General features: G+C 55.8%; 1 protein-coding gene across 1 annotated transcript; it reads left to right on the forward strand.

The window, feature by feature from the left end:
- Window positions 1-2,208: 2,208 nt before the first annotated feature.
- On the forward strand, window positions 2,209-17,627 carry LOC100089636 (alcohol dehydrogenase 1-like). Its single transcript, XM_039913686.1, is given in 9 exon segments — window positions 2,209-2,247; window positions 2,795-2,938; window positions 6,931-7,069; window positions 10,118-10,205; window positions 10,806-11,025; window positions 12,812-13,072; window positions 13,874-14,009; window positions 15,956-16,094; window positions 17,410-17,627. Coding segments are annotated over 9 exon segments (1,191 nt in total). The 3' UTR covers window positions 17,435-17,627.
- Window positions 17,628-19,737: the final 2,110 nt, after the last annotated feature.

The raw sequence follows: 19,737 nt of genomic DNA on the forward strand, positions 1-19,737 counted from the left end.
ATTTTAGGGAGATGGAGCCTGATATTGTTCATTTTCTTTTAAAAAAGGAGTTGGCCAGGTCCCTGGGGGCAAGGGATGGGGGAGGCAGGGGGGGCGGGAGGTTTGAGGAGAGAACGAAATATCTGGAACAATTGGCAAGGGCGGTGGACGAAGTCGGCCGGATATCTAGATTTTCACCAGCAGCGCTCTGTGGCTCGCGCGCGAAAACGAAGAAAGCAGACTTCGCAGGTGAACCAGGGCTGAGGGTTAATGGTATGAGATCGACGAAGCGATAGGGGAGAGAGTGACTTGAATTCACTAGAAAGGGTGCTTCTGAGAGCTTCTATTTGGTCATCAGGGGGAGGCATTTTGGGCACGATGAGCTGAGCAAATTAGATGGGGTCAAAAATCAGAAGTCTCTGTAGGGGAAGAGAACAGATTTACAGGGAGGAGATGTGTGGGAGAGAAGGCAAGTGAGGAGACTGTGGTCAGGGAGAGGGATTTCAGAGTTGGTGAGGATAGAAACCGTGCAGTGGTTAGAGGTGATGAGATCGAGTAGGTGTCCGAGTGGGCGAGTGGGCGAGGTGGGGTGGAGCAGGAGGTCAGTGGAGTTGAAGAGCGACAGAAGGTGAGTAGCAGAAGGGTCATCGGGAACATCCGGGTGGATATTGAAGTCCCCTAGGATCGACGTAGGTGTGGAGAAACACGTGAGAAAAGATTCAGCATGGTTAAAGACGTTAGAGAAAGGACCTGGGGAGCGGTAGAATCTGGAGTGGGGGGTAGAGGCGGATGATATGCGCTTCGAAGGAGGGGAAAGAAAGGGATGGGGGAGGTGGAATGGTGTGAGAGGGACACCGGGGGCGAGAAGGAAGCCGACACTCCTCCTTTCCCAGAGAGTCGGGGAGAGTGGGAGAAGAAGAGGCCTCCTCTGGAGAGAGCAGTCGGGGAGACCGTGTCATCCGGGGAGAGCCAGTTTCGGCAATGGCCAGGAGGAGGAGGGACAGACGGGAACGGGTCAAGGACGAAGGGAATCTTCCCCATGTTGGAGCGGGGGTCCCACGGGGAGGTGGACCGAGGATGGCCCTGGGATGGGGCGGAGGAGAGGTGGGGACTTAGGAAATACCGCAGTTTTTATTACTATTATTACTAATAATTATTATTATCGCCCGTTAGCGTTTAATGGATTCAACCGACTGACCGTTCGATCTGGGTCACCTTTCGATACTGGGAGCGCCCCCCGAAACCCCGGTGGTCTACCAACTTCCTTCCTTCCCGGGATCGCCCCAGGAGCCTGCTGATGTTCATCGCAGAGCAGAGAGCCAGACATCGGGAGCTGTCTTCATCGGTCTCACTCTGGGCCACAGAGATCACATGCTACCCAGCCCTGGTGAGTAAACTCTCTTCAAACCACAGTAGGCGTGCAAAAGTTACCCCCCCCCCCCCGTTCATCTGGCAGCCATTTCCCCTCACCTCCTTTGGGGGTAAATACCCCTTTCTCTCCCACTTCCTCCTCTTAATTACCTCCCCTCCTCCTTCTCTAGATTTCTTCCCTCTTCCCCATTCACCGTGCTAAAAAAATTCCTTCCCCTTCGTGAGTCCCCTCCACTCTTCATGTGTTCTTTCGATCAATCAAGGGTACTTATTGAGTGCTTACCCTGTGCGGAGCACTGTACTAAGCGATTGAGAGAGTATAACGGATTCGACACCCGCTGTGAGCTTTCAGTCTAGTCTTCTCTTCTCTTATTTCCTGTCTCTCATACCTCTCTCTTCTCCGTCCACCTCCTCTTCCACACCTCTCTCGTCCACCAATTTTTTAAATGGTGTCGGTTAACCGCTCACCGCGCGCCAAGCCCCGTACTAAGCGCTAGGGTAGAAACGAGATAATCGGGTTGAGTACGGTCCCCGTTTCCACACAGGGCTCCCAGTCTCAATCCCCATTTTACAGAGGAGGTAACCGAGGCCCAGAGAAGTGTGGTGATTTGCCCGGAGTCACACAGCAGTCAAGCGGCGGAGGCGGAATTAGAACTCACTCCTCACTCCTTAGTCCCTTCACCTCATGTCACCTCCACTTTGTCCCGCCCCCCATTCCTGCAGAGTGGTGTCACTGTACAATGATTAAAAAGTTTCCTGATGCTGAGGAGGAACTATAAATACAGGGTGCGTTTCACACGGGATATTTAAGCACCGAGAGGAGGGCGATCGCTTCTGCCGAACCTGATAGGCAGGGAGATGGAGCAAGCTAAATTCTCCGTGGAAACAGCCGGCAGGGTAAGCGTAGATTTTCTCTTTGGGCATCTAAGGCTGTATCTTTCAGCGGCGGGCAAGTCGGCGAAGGAGCCCGGGTTTAATCGGGCCAACACCGCTTCTCTAGGAATGGGGTCTGTTTCCGGAAATGAGAAGTTTGTCGGTTCCTCTTTTCAACATCGCTTGAACAGAAGTGCCCAACTGTTGTAATGGTTCTAGAGATGGTGGGGGAAAAGAAGTGCCAAACTGAACCCCGAAGATGAATTTCTTTCAAAAAGCAAAAGTAACCTCCTGAAGTCGATTGAAGTTGATTCTAAGGATGGGCAGGTGGAGGGTGGGGGCGGCAGGAGAAGGGAAGGGGATGATCCCCTTAACACAGCACCCTCCAGTTTGCAATGTTTGCGTTGAAATTTGACATTTTGTGTTATTTCTTTTCGTGGGTGTGAGGGCGTGGGTGTTCAAATCGCGCCTAAACCCAGATTTCCCCCATCTTCCAGGTACGGACCGAAAGCCGGGTCCAATCCGGGGTTCCCTTCCGGTCGGCTCTTTTTCCGGGTTGCCCCTATCCGAGCCGGCTTGCGTCACCCCGCGGGGTCTCCTTTTGTGTCCGTAGGTTATCATCTGCCGGGCGGCCATCTCGTGGACCCCCAATACGCCCCTGAGCGTAGAGGAGGTGGAGGTCGACCCCCCAAAGGCCTGTGAGGTTCGCATTAAGGTAAAGCCAGAGGGTTTTCCTGGGAGGAGAAGTGGGAATCCCTGTCGGGGAGGGAGAGCGGGTGTGCCGGTGATTTGGGTTCCTGCCAGAAAATGTGACATTTGTCGTTATTAGTACTGTCATTAGTATTAATAAGAATAACTCCGGTATCGGTTAACCTCTCACTGCCTAGAGAAGCAGCGTGGCTCAGTGGAAAGAGCACGGGCTTTGGAGTCAGAGGTCATGGGTTCGAATCCCGGGTCTGCCACTTGGCAGCCGTGTGACTGTGGCCGAGTCATTTAACTTCTCTGTGCCTCAGTTACCTCATCTGCAAAATGGGGATTAAGACTGTTAGCCCCACGTGGGACAACCTGATTCCCCCGTGTCTACCCCAGCGCTTAGAACAGTGCTCTGCACATAGTAACAAATACCAACATTATTATTACTAAGCGCTGGCGTCGGTCCAAGTTCATCAGGTCGGACACAATCCCCGCTCCACCTGGGATTCATAGTCTAAGATGGAGAGAGAAAAGCTGTTAAATCCCCATTTTACAGAGGAGAAAACTAAGGCACAGAGAAGCTGAATGACTTGCCCGAGGTCACACGACGGGCAAGTGGCGGAACCGGGGTTGGAATCCAGGTCCTCTGATTCCCTGGCCTGTGTCCTTTCCACGGGGCCTAAGACTAATGACTGTCGGGAATTGAGGAGCACTGTAATGGTTCATTAAGAAGAAGCAGTTTTCTGCAGAATAGTTCTGGCAGGGCTCTAGCCATTATGTAATTGAGGTTTTAATAATAATAATAATAATAATAACGTCGGTATTCGTTAAGCACTTACTATGTGCCGAGCACTGTTCTAAGCGCTGGAGGAGCTACAGGGTAATCAGGTCGTCCCACGTGAGGCTCACAGTGTCAGTCGCCGTTTTCCAGATGAGGTAACTGAGGCACAGAGAGTTAAATGACTTGCCCACAGTCACACAGCTGACAAGTGGCAGAGTCAGGATTCGAACACATGACCTCTGACTCCCAAGCCCGGGCTCTTTCCACTGAGCCACGCTGCTTCTCTTTTAGAGAAGCAGGATGGCCTAGGGGATAAAGCACAGGCCCGGGAGTTAGAAGGACCCGGGTTCGAATCCCGAATCTGCCAGTCATCCGCTGTGTAACCTCGGGCAGGTCGCTTCACTTCTCTGAGCCTTAGTTCTCTCATCTGTAAAATGGAGATTAAGACTGCGAGCTCCATGTGGGACAGGGACTGCGTCCAACCTGACTACCTTGTATCTACCCGGCTCATGTGAGCCTCATGTGCGCCTTATGTGGGACCACCTGATGACCCCGTATCTCCCCCAGCGCTTAGAACAGTGCTCTGCACATAGTAAGCGCTTAACAAATACCGACGTTATTATCATTATTATTACCGCACAGCGCTTAGAACGGTGCCCGGCACACAGAAGGCACTTAACAGATACCATTTAAAAAAGAAAAACTTGGGTACTGGCGCCATTTGACACGTGACAATAACGTCTCCGTCCAGACGGTCGGAGTCTGTTCATCTGAAACAGCCATCGATAAAGATGATCCTGAAAATTTAGAAGTCGGACGGTTACGAATATAAAACACAGATTCTGATTTTACTTTCGTAACTGAAAGGGAAGTACCGAAGTGCCAGGGCTTTGAACGGTCGATACCAGAGGCGTCAGAGCCTCGAACTGTTAATGCTACGCATCCTAGAGGTCTGCGGAGTTGAGCTGCCAATTGGAGAAGTACGCAATTCTAGAAATGGCGCAGTGGATTGGAGGTGAAAGGGACTTTTACGAGAGGGGAAGGAAGTGAGCGATAGATCCAAGAAGAGAGGGCCGAGGGGGAGTTCAGTTAGGTTAGCTTGGAAATAATAAAGAACGGGAGCCGGCTTCGGCAGGAGAAGAGAGTGGATGGGTAACGAGGCGATAATAACTACTTGCGGTATTCGTTAAATCCTTACTACGAGCCAGACCCTGTACTTAGGGCCGGGGTAGGTACAAGATAATCAGGCCAGACGCGGTCCCTCTCCCTCATGGGAATTAAGCAGGACGGAGATCTGAGGCGGCGTGGCTTAGGGGAAAGAGCCCGGGCTTGGGGGTCAGAGGTCGTGAGTTCTAATCCGGCTCCGCCACTTAGCCGTGTGACTCTGGGCAAGGCACTTCACCTCTCTGTGCCTCATTTACCTCATCTGTAAAGCGGGGAGAAGCTAGGTCACGAACTCTGGTGAGACCGTAAGCCCGTCAAAGGGCGGGGGCCGTCTCTATCTGTTACCGATTTGTCCATTCCAAGCGCTTAGTACAGTGCTCTGCACATAGTAAGCGCTCAATAGATACTATTGAATGAATGAACGTGTCCCATCTGGTAACCCGGCATCGGCCCCAGGGCTGCACTTCTGACATTATTCCTCTTGTTCTCCTCTCCCACGGAGGCATTTCTAATTTTTTTTAAATGATAGTTGTTAGGTGTAATTCAATAATCATAATAGTATTTATTTATTGAGCGCTTACTATGTGCAGAGCACTGTACCGAGCGCTCGGAACGGACAGACGGGTAACAGATAGAGACGGTCCCTGCCCTTTGACGGGCTCACGGTCTAATCGGGGGAGACGGTCTAATCGGGGCGTACCAGTCAGGCAATCAATCCGTCGTATTTACTGAGCACTTACTGTGTGCAGAGCACCGTATTCACTGGAGAAGCCGCGTGGCTCAGTGGAAAGAGGCCGGGCTTGGGAGTCCGGGGTCATGGGTTCTAATCCCGGCTTCTCCACTTGCCAGCCGTGGGACTCTGGCGAGCCACTTCACTTCTCTGTGCCTCGGTTCCCTCATCTGTAAAATGGGAATGAAGACTGTGAGCCCTACGTGGGACAACCCGATGACCTAGTAGCTCCCTCAGCGCCTAGAACAGGGCTTGGCACGTAGTAAGCACTTAACAGATACCAACACTATCATTCAGTTCATTAAATCGTATTGATTGAGAACTTACTGTGTGCAGAGCTCTGTGCTAAGCGCTTGGGAGAGGACACATATGACACATCCTCTAGACTGTCAGCTCGCTGTGGGCGGGGAATGTGTCCGTTTATTATTCTATTATACTCACCCAAGTACAGTGCTTTGCACAAAGTAAGCCTTCAATAAATAGGATGGAACGAATGAATAAATTCCCTGCCCACAACGAGCTGACGGTCTAAAAGGTGACTGTACTAAGTTGTGGGGTGGAGCCAAACCAGGCAGGTTGGACGCGGCCCGCGTGGGGCTCACGGTCTTCGTCCCCATTTTTCAGATGAGGGCACTGAGGCCCAGAGAATAACAACAGTAATAATAGCGATGGCATTTGTTAAGCGCTCACTATGTGCCGAGCACTGTTCTGAGCGCTGGGGTAGGTACAAGGAAATCAGGTTGTCCCACGTGCGGCTCACAGTCTTAATCCCCATTTTCCAGATGAGGTAACTGAGGCACGGAGATAATAATAATAATAATAATTCAGTCAGTCAGTCAATAGCATTTATTGAGCGCTTACTAAGTGCAGAGCGCCGTATTAAGCGCTTGGAATGTACAAATCGGCAACAGATAGAGACGGTCCCCGCCCTCCGACGGGCTTACAGTCTAATATGGCATTTGTTAACGCTCACTACACGTCGAGCACCGCTCTGAGCGCTGGGGTAGATTCAAGATAATCAGGCGGTTGTCCCACGTGGGGCTCACAGCCTTAATCCCCATTTCCCAGATGAGGTCACTGAGGCACAGAGAAATCAAGTGACTCGCCCTAAGTCGCACGGCCGATCAGTGGCGGAGCCGGGATTAGGACCCACGACCTCGGACAGCCAGGCCCGTGCGCTTTCCACTAAGCCGAGCCGGGGTGACCGTCCCGAGGTCACGCGGCCGACGAGCGACGGAGCCGGGATCAGAACCCGGGTCCTCCGACTCGCAGGCCGGGGCACCGGCCAGTCGGCCCGGATCGGAAATGTGAAGCTATTTGGTCTTGGCTCGTCCCACAGGTGATCTCCACCGGGATCTGCGGGACAGACAATCACGTATTAGAGGGACAGTTCTCTTTCCCTTTCCCCATTATTGTGGGGCACGAAGGCGCGGGGATCGTGGAGAGCGTCGGAGAAGGCGTGACCACGGTGAAGCCAGGTAGGAGCCGGTGGCGTGTGGCTGCGATGTCCCAGGGTGGAGCCGCGAGGAGGAAACCGAAATAATAATAACGGTCACGGTTACGCCGCCGGTTAAGCGCTTACTACGCGCCAGGGACCGCCCTAAACGTTAGGGTCGATACGAGCGAATCGGGTCGGACACGGTCCCCGGCCCACGTGGGGCTCCCGCTCTCCATCCCCATTTGACAGATGAGATGACTGAGGCCCAGGGAAGTGAAGCGACCCGACCGAGGTCGGTGCTTTGCGCGCCGTAAGCGCTCGATAAATCCGATCGGAAGGATGAACGAGCGCGACGGCACACCGGATTGCCGATCGCAGAACACGGCGTCCAGGGGTCAAACGGTAGCCCCGTTCCGCTAGAATCAATCGATCCGTAGGATTTATTAAGTGCCTACTGTGTGCGGACCACTGTACTGAGCGCTTGGGAGCGTTCGGTGCAGCGGAGGTGACCAATAAAATCCCTGCCTCCAAGGAAAATAAAGCCCGGCCGGGGGGGACACGGGCCGTCGTGTAAATAAACAGACGACGGAAGTGTACAGACACGCTGCGATAGGACTCGTTGGGCCAGGACTGTGGAGACAGAACCCAATTCGGGAAAATTATCCAGGGAACTGGGACCGATCTCGATGCTCCGCCTAAGCCCACCCCAGTGCTCAGGACAGTGCTCTGCACAGAAAAGGCGCTCGCTCAGTCGAGGGCATCTATTGAGCGCTCGCCGTCATCGGGGCGACGTTGAACGACCGCTCCCCGGGGGACCGCCGTGGCCCCCGTAGAAAGGGGGGTGCGGACGCTCGTGCTTATTTATTTATCTATCTATTTATATTAACGTCTGTCTGTGTCCTCCTCTAGACTGTGAACTCACTGTGGACAGGGATGTGGCTGTTTGTGCGGTATTGTACTCTCCCACGCGCTCAGTGCGGTGCTTTGCACACAGTGCGTGCTCAGTAGATATTCATTCATTCAGTAGTATTTACTGAAGCACTTACTACGTGCAGAGCACCGTACTAAGCGCTTGGAATGGACAAATCGGCAACAGATAGAGACGGGCCCTGCCCCGTGACGGGCTCACGGTCTAAGCGGGGGGAGACGGACAAGAGCGATGGCAATAAATATGATCGTCTGCATGTCTCGTCGCCGTTACGGTGCTTACTTTCTTCTCGGCTTAGGACTATTTACAGAGAAGCATTATTCTTTACTTCAGTATTAATAATAATAATAATAATAAAAAAATGGTATTCGATAATGTCGGTGTTTGTTAAACGCTTACTATGTGCAGAGCACCGTTCTAAGCGCTGGGGGAGATACAGGGTCTTTGTCTTAAGTCCCTACTGGGAGCCAAGCACTGAGGTCCAGCCTGTGAGCCCGCTGCGGGCAGGGATTGTCGCTCTTTACTGCTGAATTGCACTTTCCAAGCGCTTAGCACAGTGCTCCGCACACCGTGAGCGCTCCGTAGATACGACTGAATGAATGCACGAACTGTGAAGGTACCACAGCTCAGTTTCGTCTAGGAGGCGGAGGATGGCTCCCTCACAAAATCTCTCCCGCCCCTGCCCTTTCCCAGGGTGAGCTACGTTACCGTAGCATCTTGAATGTTCATCTGTTTCACTCCTGAATCGGCGATGGCACAGCTTTTGCGAAAAAAAGAGGAGATCGATCGGTCGGCGCTATTTATTGGACATCTACTGCGTGCAGACCACGGTACTGAGCGCTCGGGAGAGCGCAGTACTATGTCCCTACCCATTCCCAGGCACATCGCAAATAAATCTATTTCGGGCCTAAATCGGAAATATAACGACCTCTGCCGCGAAAAGAGGTGAATAATCAATATCTGTGGTATTTGTTGAACACCTCCTGGGGGCAGAGCCCTGGACTGAGTGCTTGGAAGAGTTCAATACGATGCCCCTGCCTGTTTCCAGGCCGAGTTACATTATGGCAGAACGTTGCAAATAAATCCAATTTCAGTCCTAAATCAGTGAGCCCGCGGTAGGCAGGGACCGTCTCCCTTTCCTGCTGGATCGTACTCTCCAACCGCTCAGTACAGCGCCCTGCACCCAGCGAGCGCTCGATAAATACGATTGAATGAATGATAAAACGGCTTCTGGGTCATTTCCCCTCCGCGGTGTGAACAGAAGCGGTGTTGATAGTCGAGGGCCTGCCGCGTGAAGAGCAGTAGTCTGAGCTCTTGGGAGAGTACGGTACAACAGGGTGGGTAAGACACGATCCAGTCAGTCGATCGATCGATCCATCGGTCAATCTGTGCTACTTACCGAGCGCTTCCTGTGTACAGAGCACCGTATTAAGCGCCTTGGAGAGTTCGATGCAATGGAACGGATAGACCGGATCCCCGTCCACAACCTCTCCTCAGCTGAGCCCTCTTTTCTCCCCTCTCCCTCCGCTCCTCCCCCTCCCCCGTCCCACCCCCTCGGCGCCGTACCCGTCCGCTCGAGCGGACGTATCTATCTTCATCACCCTATTTATTCTGTTAATGAGATGGACGTCACCCTGATGCTATTCATCTGCTACTGTTTTAATGAGACGTCCATCCCCTCGATTCTATTCACCGCCGTCGTTCTCGTCCGTCCGTCTCCCCCGATTAGACCGTGAGCCCGTCGAAGGGCAGGGACCGTCTCTATCTGTCGCCCATTTGTACGTTCCGAGCGCTTAGCACGGTGCTCTGCACCTGGTAAGCGCTCAATAAACGCTATCGAATGAACGAACAAGCTTACAGCCTCGAGGAGGAGACGGACATTAATAGAGATCATTAATTTACGGACCCAGGCGAGGTTCCTCGGCTTTCACGCGCTCATCCCCCCCGCCCAAAGCGAGCGCTCGATAAACACGATCGAATGAGTGAACGAACGAAGGACGGGGCCGGTGTCAACCCGATTTGCTCGTATCCACCCCCGCGCTCAGTACGGCGCTTAGTAAGAGCTCAGCACGTACCGTTGTTATTATCGTCATTATCCCAGAGACCTGACCCATCAGGGCCCAGGTTGACTGACGTCTTTTTCTCCTCTCCCTTTCCTAGGCGATAAAGTGCTCACGCTCCCTATCCCACAGTGCAGAGAATGCAGCTCCTGCTTGAGTCCAAAGGGGAACTTCTGCTTCAAGGAAGAGTCAGTCACCATTTTTCTCTCTCCTCACGACCCGATCAGTCAGTCAGCCGCATTTATTATTGAGCGCTAACTGGGCGTAGGACACTTGGGATGGTACGGCATAAGAGAGCCGGTAGAGATGCTCCCGGCCCGCGGGGAGGAGCTTACGGCCCCGAAGGGGAGGAAGACATTAATATAAATTTCAAGATCACCTGGGGGCTGAGGAGCAAGGGTGACACAGAAGGGAGAGGGAGAAGAGGCGACGGGGGGCTTAGTCAGGGGAGGCCTCCTGGAGGAGAGGGGCTTTTAAATCAAAACTACCCCAGGCTGGGCAGCAGCGGCCCGGGAGAGAGCCTGCGTGGAAGGCGGCGATGGTCCACCACCGCCGGATTGTCCCCCAGAAAAATCTGTGGATCCACCCCCGGAACGATGGCGGGTGGAGAGCGGGGCCTTCCGGCAGAGATGCGACCGGGGCGTCGCCGTGGGTCGGGCGGCGTGAGACGAGACACGCGTTCGCTCGCGTTCCGCCCCGTGCGACTCCCAGTGCGGAGTTTCTCACGCATCTCTCTTATCCCTGTCTTTGTGTACCTGTGCGCGTGCGTGCACGCGGACGGGGAGCAGCTTTCTCCAGCCCACCGGCCTGATGTTGGACGGCACGAGCCGATTCACTTGCCGGGGCCGGAAGATCTACCACTTCGCCGGCACGAGCACCTTCGCCGAGTACTCCGTCCTGTCCGAGATCTCGGTGGCCAAGATCGACTCGGCCGCTCCCCTGGATAAAGTCTGCGTCTTCAGCTGTGGCTTCTCCACCGGCTACGGGGCTGCCATCAACACGGCCCGGGTGAGCCCCGGCCGCGGGAGCGGGGTTCGAGGCGGGGGGAGAGCACCTCGGCCGCGGGAATCGGCCCCTCAATCATTGAGTCGTATTTATTGAGCGCTTCCTGGGTGCAGAACACCGGACTGAGCGCTTGGGACGCTCCCGACGCGACAGTAGACGGACACGTTCCCCGTCCGCAACGAGCTTAAAGTCTAGAAACAGAGGGAAGCGGGGTGGAGTGGAGGCTAGTGCACGGGCCTGGGAGTCGGAAGGTCGTGGGTTCTGATCCCGGCTCTGCCGCTTGTCTGCTGTGTGACCTTGGGGAAGCCGCTCCGCTTTTCTGGGCCTCGGTTGCCTCATCCGCCAAGTGGGGATCGCGACTGTGAGCCCCACGTGGGTCAGAGACTTTGTCCAACCTGATTTGCTTGTACCCACCCCAGCGCTCAGTGTGCCTGGCGCGCAGTAAGTGCTAACGAATGCCAAAATCATTATTACAGTCGTTATTATTATTATCAGAGGACCTGGGTTCTAATTCCAACTCAGCCCCTCGCTCACTGGGGGGCCTTAGACAAGTCGCTCGACGGCTCCGTTCCCTCAATTTCCTCGTGTGAAATTGGGCATTTGAAACCTGTTCTCCCTCCCCGCTAGACCGTGAGCCCCACGCAGGACAGGGACTGTAGAGAAGCAGCGTGGCTCAGTGGAAAGAGCCCCGGCTTTGGAGGCGGGGGTCATGGGTCCGAATCCCGCCTCCGCCACTCGTCCGCTGGGTGACTGCGGGCAAGTCGCTTCGCTTCCCGGTGCCCCGGCGACCTCATCTGTCAAATGGGGATTAACTGTGAGCCTCACGTGGGACGACCTGATTACCCTGTATCTCCCCCAGCGCTTAGAACGGTGCTCTGCACATAGTAAGCGCTTAACACATACCAACATGGTTATCATTATTATCCGACCTGATTATCCTACACCCACCCAGGGGCTTAACGCGGGTCTTGGCTCCGAGAAAGCGCTTTCCAGACTCCCTCGGCGTCGAGCGGGAGAGCGTGCTGAGCTGGTCATTCGTTCGTTCATTCATCCATCCATTCAATCGTTCCCTTACTGCGTGTAGCAAGTACAAAACGACATTAAATAGACACATTTCCCACCCACAAAGAGCCTACAGTCTAGAAGGGGGAGACAGACATCAATACAAATAAATAAATGACAGATATGGGCAGAGGTTCTGCGGGGCTGGGAGGGGGGGAAGAACAAAAGGAGCGGATCGGGCTGACGCAGAAGGGAGTGGGAGATGAGGAAAAGCGGGGCCTCGTCGGGGACGGCCTCGTGGAGGAGACGGGCCTTCAGTCAGGCTTTGAAACGGGAGAGAGTCGCTGTCTGTCGGATGTGAGGAGGGAGGGCGTTCCGGGTCAGAGGCGGGACGGGGGCCGGGGGTCGGCGGCGAGACGGGCGAGACGGAGGCCCGGTGAGAAGGTTAGCACCGAAGGAGCGAAGCGTGGGGCTGGGTTGTGGGAGGTGAGAAGCGAGGTGAGGTAGGAGGGGGCGAGACGGCGGACTGCTTTAAAGCCGATGGCGAGGAGTTTTTGTCGGATACCGAGGTGGACGGGCACCTGGACTTTTCTGAGGAGCGGGGCGACGCGTCCCGAACGTTTCTGAGGGAGAATGATCCGGCAGCAGAGCGTAGTATAGACCGGAACGGGGAGGGACGGGAGGCGGGGAGGTCAGCAAAGGAGACCGCGGCGGTAATCCGGGCGGGAGAGGGGGAGTGACCGGATTTCCGGGGTCGCCGGTCTCTGGGCGTCTCCCCCGAGCGCAGGTCACTCCGGGCTCCACGTGCGTGGTGTTCGGGCTGGGAGGGGTCGGCCTGTCCGTCGCGATGGGCTGCAAGGCGTCCGGAGCCGCCCGGATCATCGGAGTGGACATCAACGAAGGCAAGTTCGCCCGGGCCAAAGCCGTCGGCGTCACGGATTGCCTCAACCCCCGCCACTTCAAGAAACCCATCCAGCAGGTGGTGGTGGAAATGACCGGCGCCGGGGCCGACTTCTCCTTCGAGGCCATCGGGACTACCGACACCATGGTAGGCCCACGCCCGGATCTTACGGTCGACCGGTCACCGATCCATCGTATTCACCGACCGCTCACGGCGTCTATTTATCATTATACTCTACCCTCCCGAGCACTCAGTACCGCGCTTAGGGAAGCGGCGGGGCTCGGCGGAAAGGGCCCGGGCCCGGGAGTCAGGGGACGTGGTTTCTCATCCCGGCTCCGCCACACGTCTGCTGTGTGACCGTGTGCGAGCCACTCGATTGCTCTGGGCCTCAGTTACCTCATCTGAAAATGGGGATTAAGACCGTGAGCCCCACGTGGGACGTGGACCGCGTCCAACCCCATCCGCTTGTCTCTACCCCGGCGCCCGGTACGGTGCCCGGCACAGAGTAAGGGCTTAACAAATACCTTAAAAGACAGTCCATCCTCTAGCGTCATCCCATCCCCTACCCTGAAAAGTCCTGAAAATTCCCGGGCTCCGACGTGGCCTTTTCCTCTCGGTCATCCCGGGGTCGGGCTCGAGGTGGGGAGGGGCGTCCCTGGGGGTCTGGGGTCTCTAAAGGGGTACAGAGAAGCAGCGCGGCCGAGCGGTTAGAGCACGGGCTCGGGGGTCAGGAGGTCCTGGGTTCGAATGCCGACTCCGCCACTTGTCCGCTGCGTGACCTCGGGCAAATCACTTGGCTCCTCCGGGCCTCGCTTCCCTCATCTGCAAAATGGGGATTGAGAGCGTCAGCCCCGTGCAAGACCGGGACCGTGTCCATTCCGTGGCCGGCGCTGAACAGACGCCGCCATCACCGTGCCGGTTAACGGCCCGATTTGTGTCTGCGTGTAGATCGCCGCGCTGGAGTCCTGCCACCTGAGTTACGGCGTGTGTGTGATCGTGGGCGTGGCCCCGTTCAAAGCCCGGCTCGCCTTTAACCCCATGCTGTTCTTGTCTGGACGGACCCTGAAAGGGGGCAGTCTGGGAGGTAAGGGCGAGAAGAAGCGGAGACCGGCGCGTCCGGGGGCATCTGGGACGAGGGAGCCCGGGCCCGGGGGGTCAGAAGGTCACGGGTTCTAATCCCGGCCCCGCCACACGTCTGCTGTGTGACCTCGGGCCGGTCGCTTCACTTCTCTGGGCCTCGGTTACCTCGTCTGTCAAATGGGGATTAAAAGTGGGAGCCCCACGGGGGACGGGGACTGTGTCCAACCCCATTGGCTGCTATCCACCCCAGCGCTTAGTACGGTGCCTGACGCATGGTAAGCGCTTGACAAATACCATCATTGTTAGATGGCGCCCGGTTTCGACCAGTTCCTAGTGAGAAGTAGGGTGGCCTAGTGGAAACAGCCCAGGCTTGGGAGTCAGGGGACCTGGATTCTAAGCAGGGCGGGAAGCAGCGTGGCTCAGCGGAAAGAGCCTGGGCTTCGGAGTCAGAGGTCATGAGTTCGACTCCCGGCTCTGCCCCTTGTCAGCTGTGTGACTGTGGGCGAGTCACTTACCTTCTCCGTGCTTCAGTTACCTCATCTGTAAAATGGGGATTAACTGTGAGCCTCACGTGGGACGACCTGAATACCCTGTATCTACCCCAGCGCTGAGAACAGTGTTCTGCACATAGTGAGCGCTTAACAAATACCAACATTATTATTATTATTATTATTAATCCTGGCTCTGCCACTTGCCTGCTGTATGACCTTGGGTAAGTCACTTAACTCTGAAACGGGGATTAAATACCTCTGCTTCCTCCTTTTAGACTGTGAGTCCAGCTTGTCGTGGGCCGGGAATGTGACCGTTTATGGTCATATTGTTCTCTCTCAAGCGCTTAGTCCAGTGCACCGCACACGGTAAGCGCTCAATAAATGCAACTGACTGACTGTAGGATGGGGACCGTGTCCGACCCGATTATCTTGACTCTACCCCATTTTGGCAGTCCTTAATAAACGCCACGATGAAGTTTCTCTCTCAAAACCACACGGACGAAATGATTTCCTAGGCGCCGTGGTAGCTTCCGCAGACAGATTCCACCCTCCTTCTTGAAAATGGTGCTTGCGGTGGTGTCTTTGAAATCCTGTAGCGTGGGGCGAGAAATCGCTTGACTTCTCTGTGCGTCAGCTCCCTCATCTGTAAAATGGGGATGAAGACTCTGAGCCCCACGTGGGACGACCCGATTGCCCCGTATCTACCCCAGCGCTTAGAACAGTGCTCCGCACAGAGTAAGCGCTTAACAAATGCCAGCGTTATCATTATCATTATTATTACTACCCTGTTCTACCCCAGCGCTCAGGACAGTGCTTGGCACATAGTAAGCGCCTTACAGATACCAGCGTTATTATTATTAGAACTCAGATTAGAATCCAGGGTCACTGACTTCCGGGCCCGCGCTCTTTCCGCTAGACCACGCCGCTTCTCTACAGTGGCAGTCAGAGGGAGAAGAAAAGGGATGCCCGGGAAGTAGCGGGTAGAGCGCGGGCCTAGGAGTCGGAAGGTCGTGGGTTCTAATCCCCCCTCCGCCGATCTGTCTGCTGCGTGGCCTCGGACGAGTCGCTTCGCTTCTCTGGGCCTCGGTTACCTCATCCGTAAAATGGGGATTAGGACCCTGAGCCCATGAGGGGACCCGATCGGCCGGCATCCACCCCGGAGCTTAGTACGGCGCCAGCCGCGTACTAAGTGCTTGACGGATACCACAGTTATTATTATCATTCGATAATCGGTGGTCTCGACCGAGCAACCCGGCACGTGCGGAGCACCGGGCTGAGGGATTGGGAAAATACCACACTCCGGAGTCGGGAGATGGGACTACTGCCCTCGTCCGCTTCGGATTAGCAGTTTAATGGGTGAGAGGGGGCCGAAGGGGCAGATTTTGCACGCCGACGGTCCGAACCTGGGTCCGCCCGACGGCCGCCCGCCACAAGGTGCCGTCTCCTCCGTGTCTCGCAGAGTGGAAGACCCAGGACTGCTTACCGAAACTGGTGAACGACTATCTGCACGGAAAGATTAACACGGACCCGTTGATCACTCACATCCTGCCCTTCGACAAAATCAACAAAGCGATGGGACTGCTTCGAGGAGGAAAGAGGTGAGCGTCCCCTTCCTCCGGCTCCTGAAAAAGACGGAGAAACGAGCCCCGTGGCCTTCCGCTTCCCCCCTCCGGAATGGAGCCCGGACGTCCTGGAGAAATTTCCCAAAGGAACTTCTGATCTTGCTCCTCACGTCTCCGCGGGTGAAGTCGTTATTTGGCCCATCGGTCCATTAGGATGAGTCTAGAGGCGGTGCCCGGAGCGGAAAATGGAAGAGCCGGGAAGAGATGAGGGAGGAATCGCTCGTCCCGGGAACGTCAGCCCGGCGGGACGTGCCCGGTGAACGTCCCGTCCTGTGCCTTGTCCCATAACTAAGAGGCCTTTTCCCGTCCATCGAGTGGCTGGTATTCATCGAGCGTTTCTTCCGAACGTGTGCGGAGCGCTGTGCTAGGCGCTCGGGAGAGTACAAAAGCGGACGCATTTCCTGCCCACAACGAGCTTACGGTCTAGAGGTCGGACGCAGTCCCTGGCCCACGTGGGGCTCCCTCGGGGGGGAGAACTGGTATAGAATCCCCACTTCGCAGATGAGGAAACTGAGGCACGGGGCCATTAATTGATTGGTCCAAGGTCACCCAGCGAGCAAGTGACATTGACGGGGCGAGACCCCACCACCTTGGGGAGCAACTGCGGCCTGGTGGAGAGAGCGCGGGCCAAGGACTCAGAGGCCCTCTCTTCTAATTCCGGCTCCGCCACCTGCCCGCCGTGAGTCCTTGGGCAAGTCACTTCACTTCTCGGTGCCTCAGTTCCCTCCTTTAGGAAATGGGGATTCAATACCCGTTCTCCCTCCTGCTTAGACTGTGAGCCCCACGCGGAGCCCGATTATCTTGCATCTACCCCAGCACCTAGCATAGGTAGCACTTACAAACACCGCGATTATTATGACCACTTAATAAACCCTCTGATGCTCACCCCGGCCCCACCGAGCTCATGTAAATATCCCGATTACGTACTATTTCCCCTCCGTTATTTGCCTGGACGTCCGTCTCCCGCTACAGACCGTAGGCTCCTCGTGGACGGGGCTTTGTGTCTACGACTCTATTTTGTTGAACCTTCCCAAGCGCGCAGCACCCGCTCAGTAAAGGCTCGATCGATACCATCGATCGATTGACGGATCGATCGATCGTCGTGGCTGCCGCTGAAGCTAGAAACCGAGCCACCCCTCCCGGCCCGAAACGCCGAGACGGAGACTAGGCGTTTTAGCCGTCGCTATCTACTCTGCCCCGGTGCTTATCACAGTGCCAAGCCCCTAGCGAGCGGCTATTCTGGCGTCGCCCGGGAAATCCGGTCACTCACCGTCGGCCTTTTGTATTTCAGCGTCCGCTGTGTCCTCCTGTTTTAAGGCTCCGGAGGATGGAAGACGTGAGGGGACTCGAGGCGGGAGCCCCTCTCTGACCGACTTCACCCCGGATGAAGTCGAGGCTGGGCCGGACACAGATGACGCCGGGAAGCCGGGGTCGTCCCGGGCTGACGGGAAACGGGGTGAGGGATGAAGCGCGAGTGGAATGAGCGATAATAAAGGGTCCTCTCGGGAACCGCTGGGAATGGATCGACCGTGGCCCAAGTCCCGTGAGACCGGGGAGAAGGGCGGTGAGGTGCCCGCTTGGGATATTGATATTAATCGTGATATCCGTTAAGCGCTTACTATCTAGCCATAGAGAAGCAGCGCGGCTCAGTGGAAAGAGCCCGGGCTTGGGAGTCGGAGGTCACGGGTCCGAATCCCTGCTCTGCCACTTGTCAGCTGTGTGACCGTGGGCGAGTCACTTCACTTCTCTGGGCCTCGGTTACCTCGTCTGTAAAATGGAGATTAAGACTGTGAGCTTCACGTGGGACAACCCGATTACCCTGTGCCTACCCCAGCGCTTAGTACAGTGCTCGGCACATGGTACGCGCTTCACAAATACCAGCATTGTTATTATCATTTTCTTGAGAGACAGGTGCGTCCGTGGTGTCGCTGCGGGTCGGAAACGACTCGACGGCGTAAGTCAAAACGAGACGAGATTTACTACGTGCCAGGCACCGTGCTAAGCGCTGCGGTGGATATAAAGCGGATCGAACTGGGCAAAGGCCCTCTGCCATTTGGGCTCCCGGTCTCCATCCTCATTTTACAGATAAGGTAACTGAGACCCAGAGAACGATGACAGTATATCTTAAGCGCTTACTACGTGCCGAGCACTGTTCTAAGAACCGGGGTAGATACGAGATAATCGGGTTGGACACAGTCCCTGTCCCACATAGGGTTCACGGTCTTAATCTCCATTTTACAGATGAGGGGACCGAGGCATAGAGAATAATAATCACAGTGATAATAATAATGGCATTTGTCAAGCGCTTCCAGTGTGCCAAGCACTGTATGAAGCGCTTAGGCGGAGCCAAGCTAATGGGGTCGGACACACACGCGGGGCTCACAGTCTCGATCCTCATTTTACACATGAGGTAAATGAGGCATAGAGAACCGAAGTGCCTTGCCCAAGGTGGCCCAGCAGACAAATGGGGGAACCGGAATTAGAAGCCATGACCTTCTGAGACCCAGGCCCGTGCTCTATCCACGACACCGTGCTGCTCGTTGTCTTAGCCCCCTCGTGGGCTGCAGCCGAGTCCCCTCCCCGGCCTAGCTGAGGGGGGGATTATCCGAGGGGGCCGTCCGACCGACACCCCCCCCCGCCCCCCCCAAGCAGCCTCTTCCCCATCCCGTCCCCCTCGGGAATACGTTCAATCCCCACAGGTTTCCCTCGTCTCTAGCCGGAGGGTCCGGAAGGACTCTGGTCACTGGATACTCCGAAAAACAGTTAGGATCAACCCAACAAACCGTCACACGGCCCGGCCTTCGTTTCCGAGCTCCGGAAGGCTGCGCGAAATACGGTATTTCCTCGCATAACTGCCTGCTCTTCTGCATCGTTTTTGCCACCGAAAAACGAGGGCGGGGCCCCGAACTGGGGAATTGCATCTGGCAGTGAGCTGAGCAGGAGAAAACAGACAAGGGAGGGGCAGGTAAGAGAGCAGATGAGGCCGCTTCTCTTCTATCACTTCATCCTTGTCTTGCCTTACGCCGTCGAGTCGTCTCCGACCCACAGCGAAGCCGTGGACGCGTCTCTCCTGGCCTCCGTCTGCAATCGTTCTGGTAGCGGATCCACGGAGTCTCTTGGAAAAAGTCCGGCAGTGGTTGACCCCTGTCACCTTCTGCGCAGTACACCTGAGTCTCCGCCCTCGACTCTCTCCCCCGGCTCGGCTCGGGGGAGTTTTGACCTGTAGCCGATGGCCCGCCACCCGCTAGCCGCCGGCCAAGCTAGGGATGGAACGGACGGGCCTCCGCTCGACTCCCCCTCCCGCAGTCGACAGCGGAAGAGTCCTGGAAACCCAGGTGCGACCCCGGGAGGGGAACGTTTATCCTCTCCCGCCTCCATCACTGCGTCAGCCTCCCCGCTGACCTCCCCGCCTCCTGTCTCTCCCCACTCCAGTCCGTACTTCACTCTGCTGCCCGGATCATTTTTCTAAAAAAGCTGTTCAGTCCAGGGGTCCCCGCTCCTCAAGAACCCCCAGGGGTTGCCCATCCACCCATCAGACAGAAACTCCTCCCCGTTAGTTTTAAAGCACTCGATCGCCTTGCCCCTTCCCACCTCCCCTCTCCGATTTCCTACCGCAACC

This window comes from Ornithorhynchus anatinus, chromosome 12 (assembly GCF_004115215.2).
Source record: "Ornithorhynchus anatinus isolate Pmale09 chromosome 12, mOrnAna1.pri.v4, whole genome shotgun sequence".
Classification (NCBI taxonomy): Eukaryota; Metazoa; Chordata; class Mammalia; order Monotremata; family Ornithorhynchidae; genus Ornithorhynchus; species Ornithorhynchus anatinus.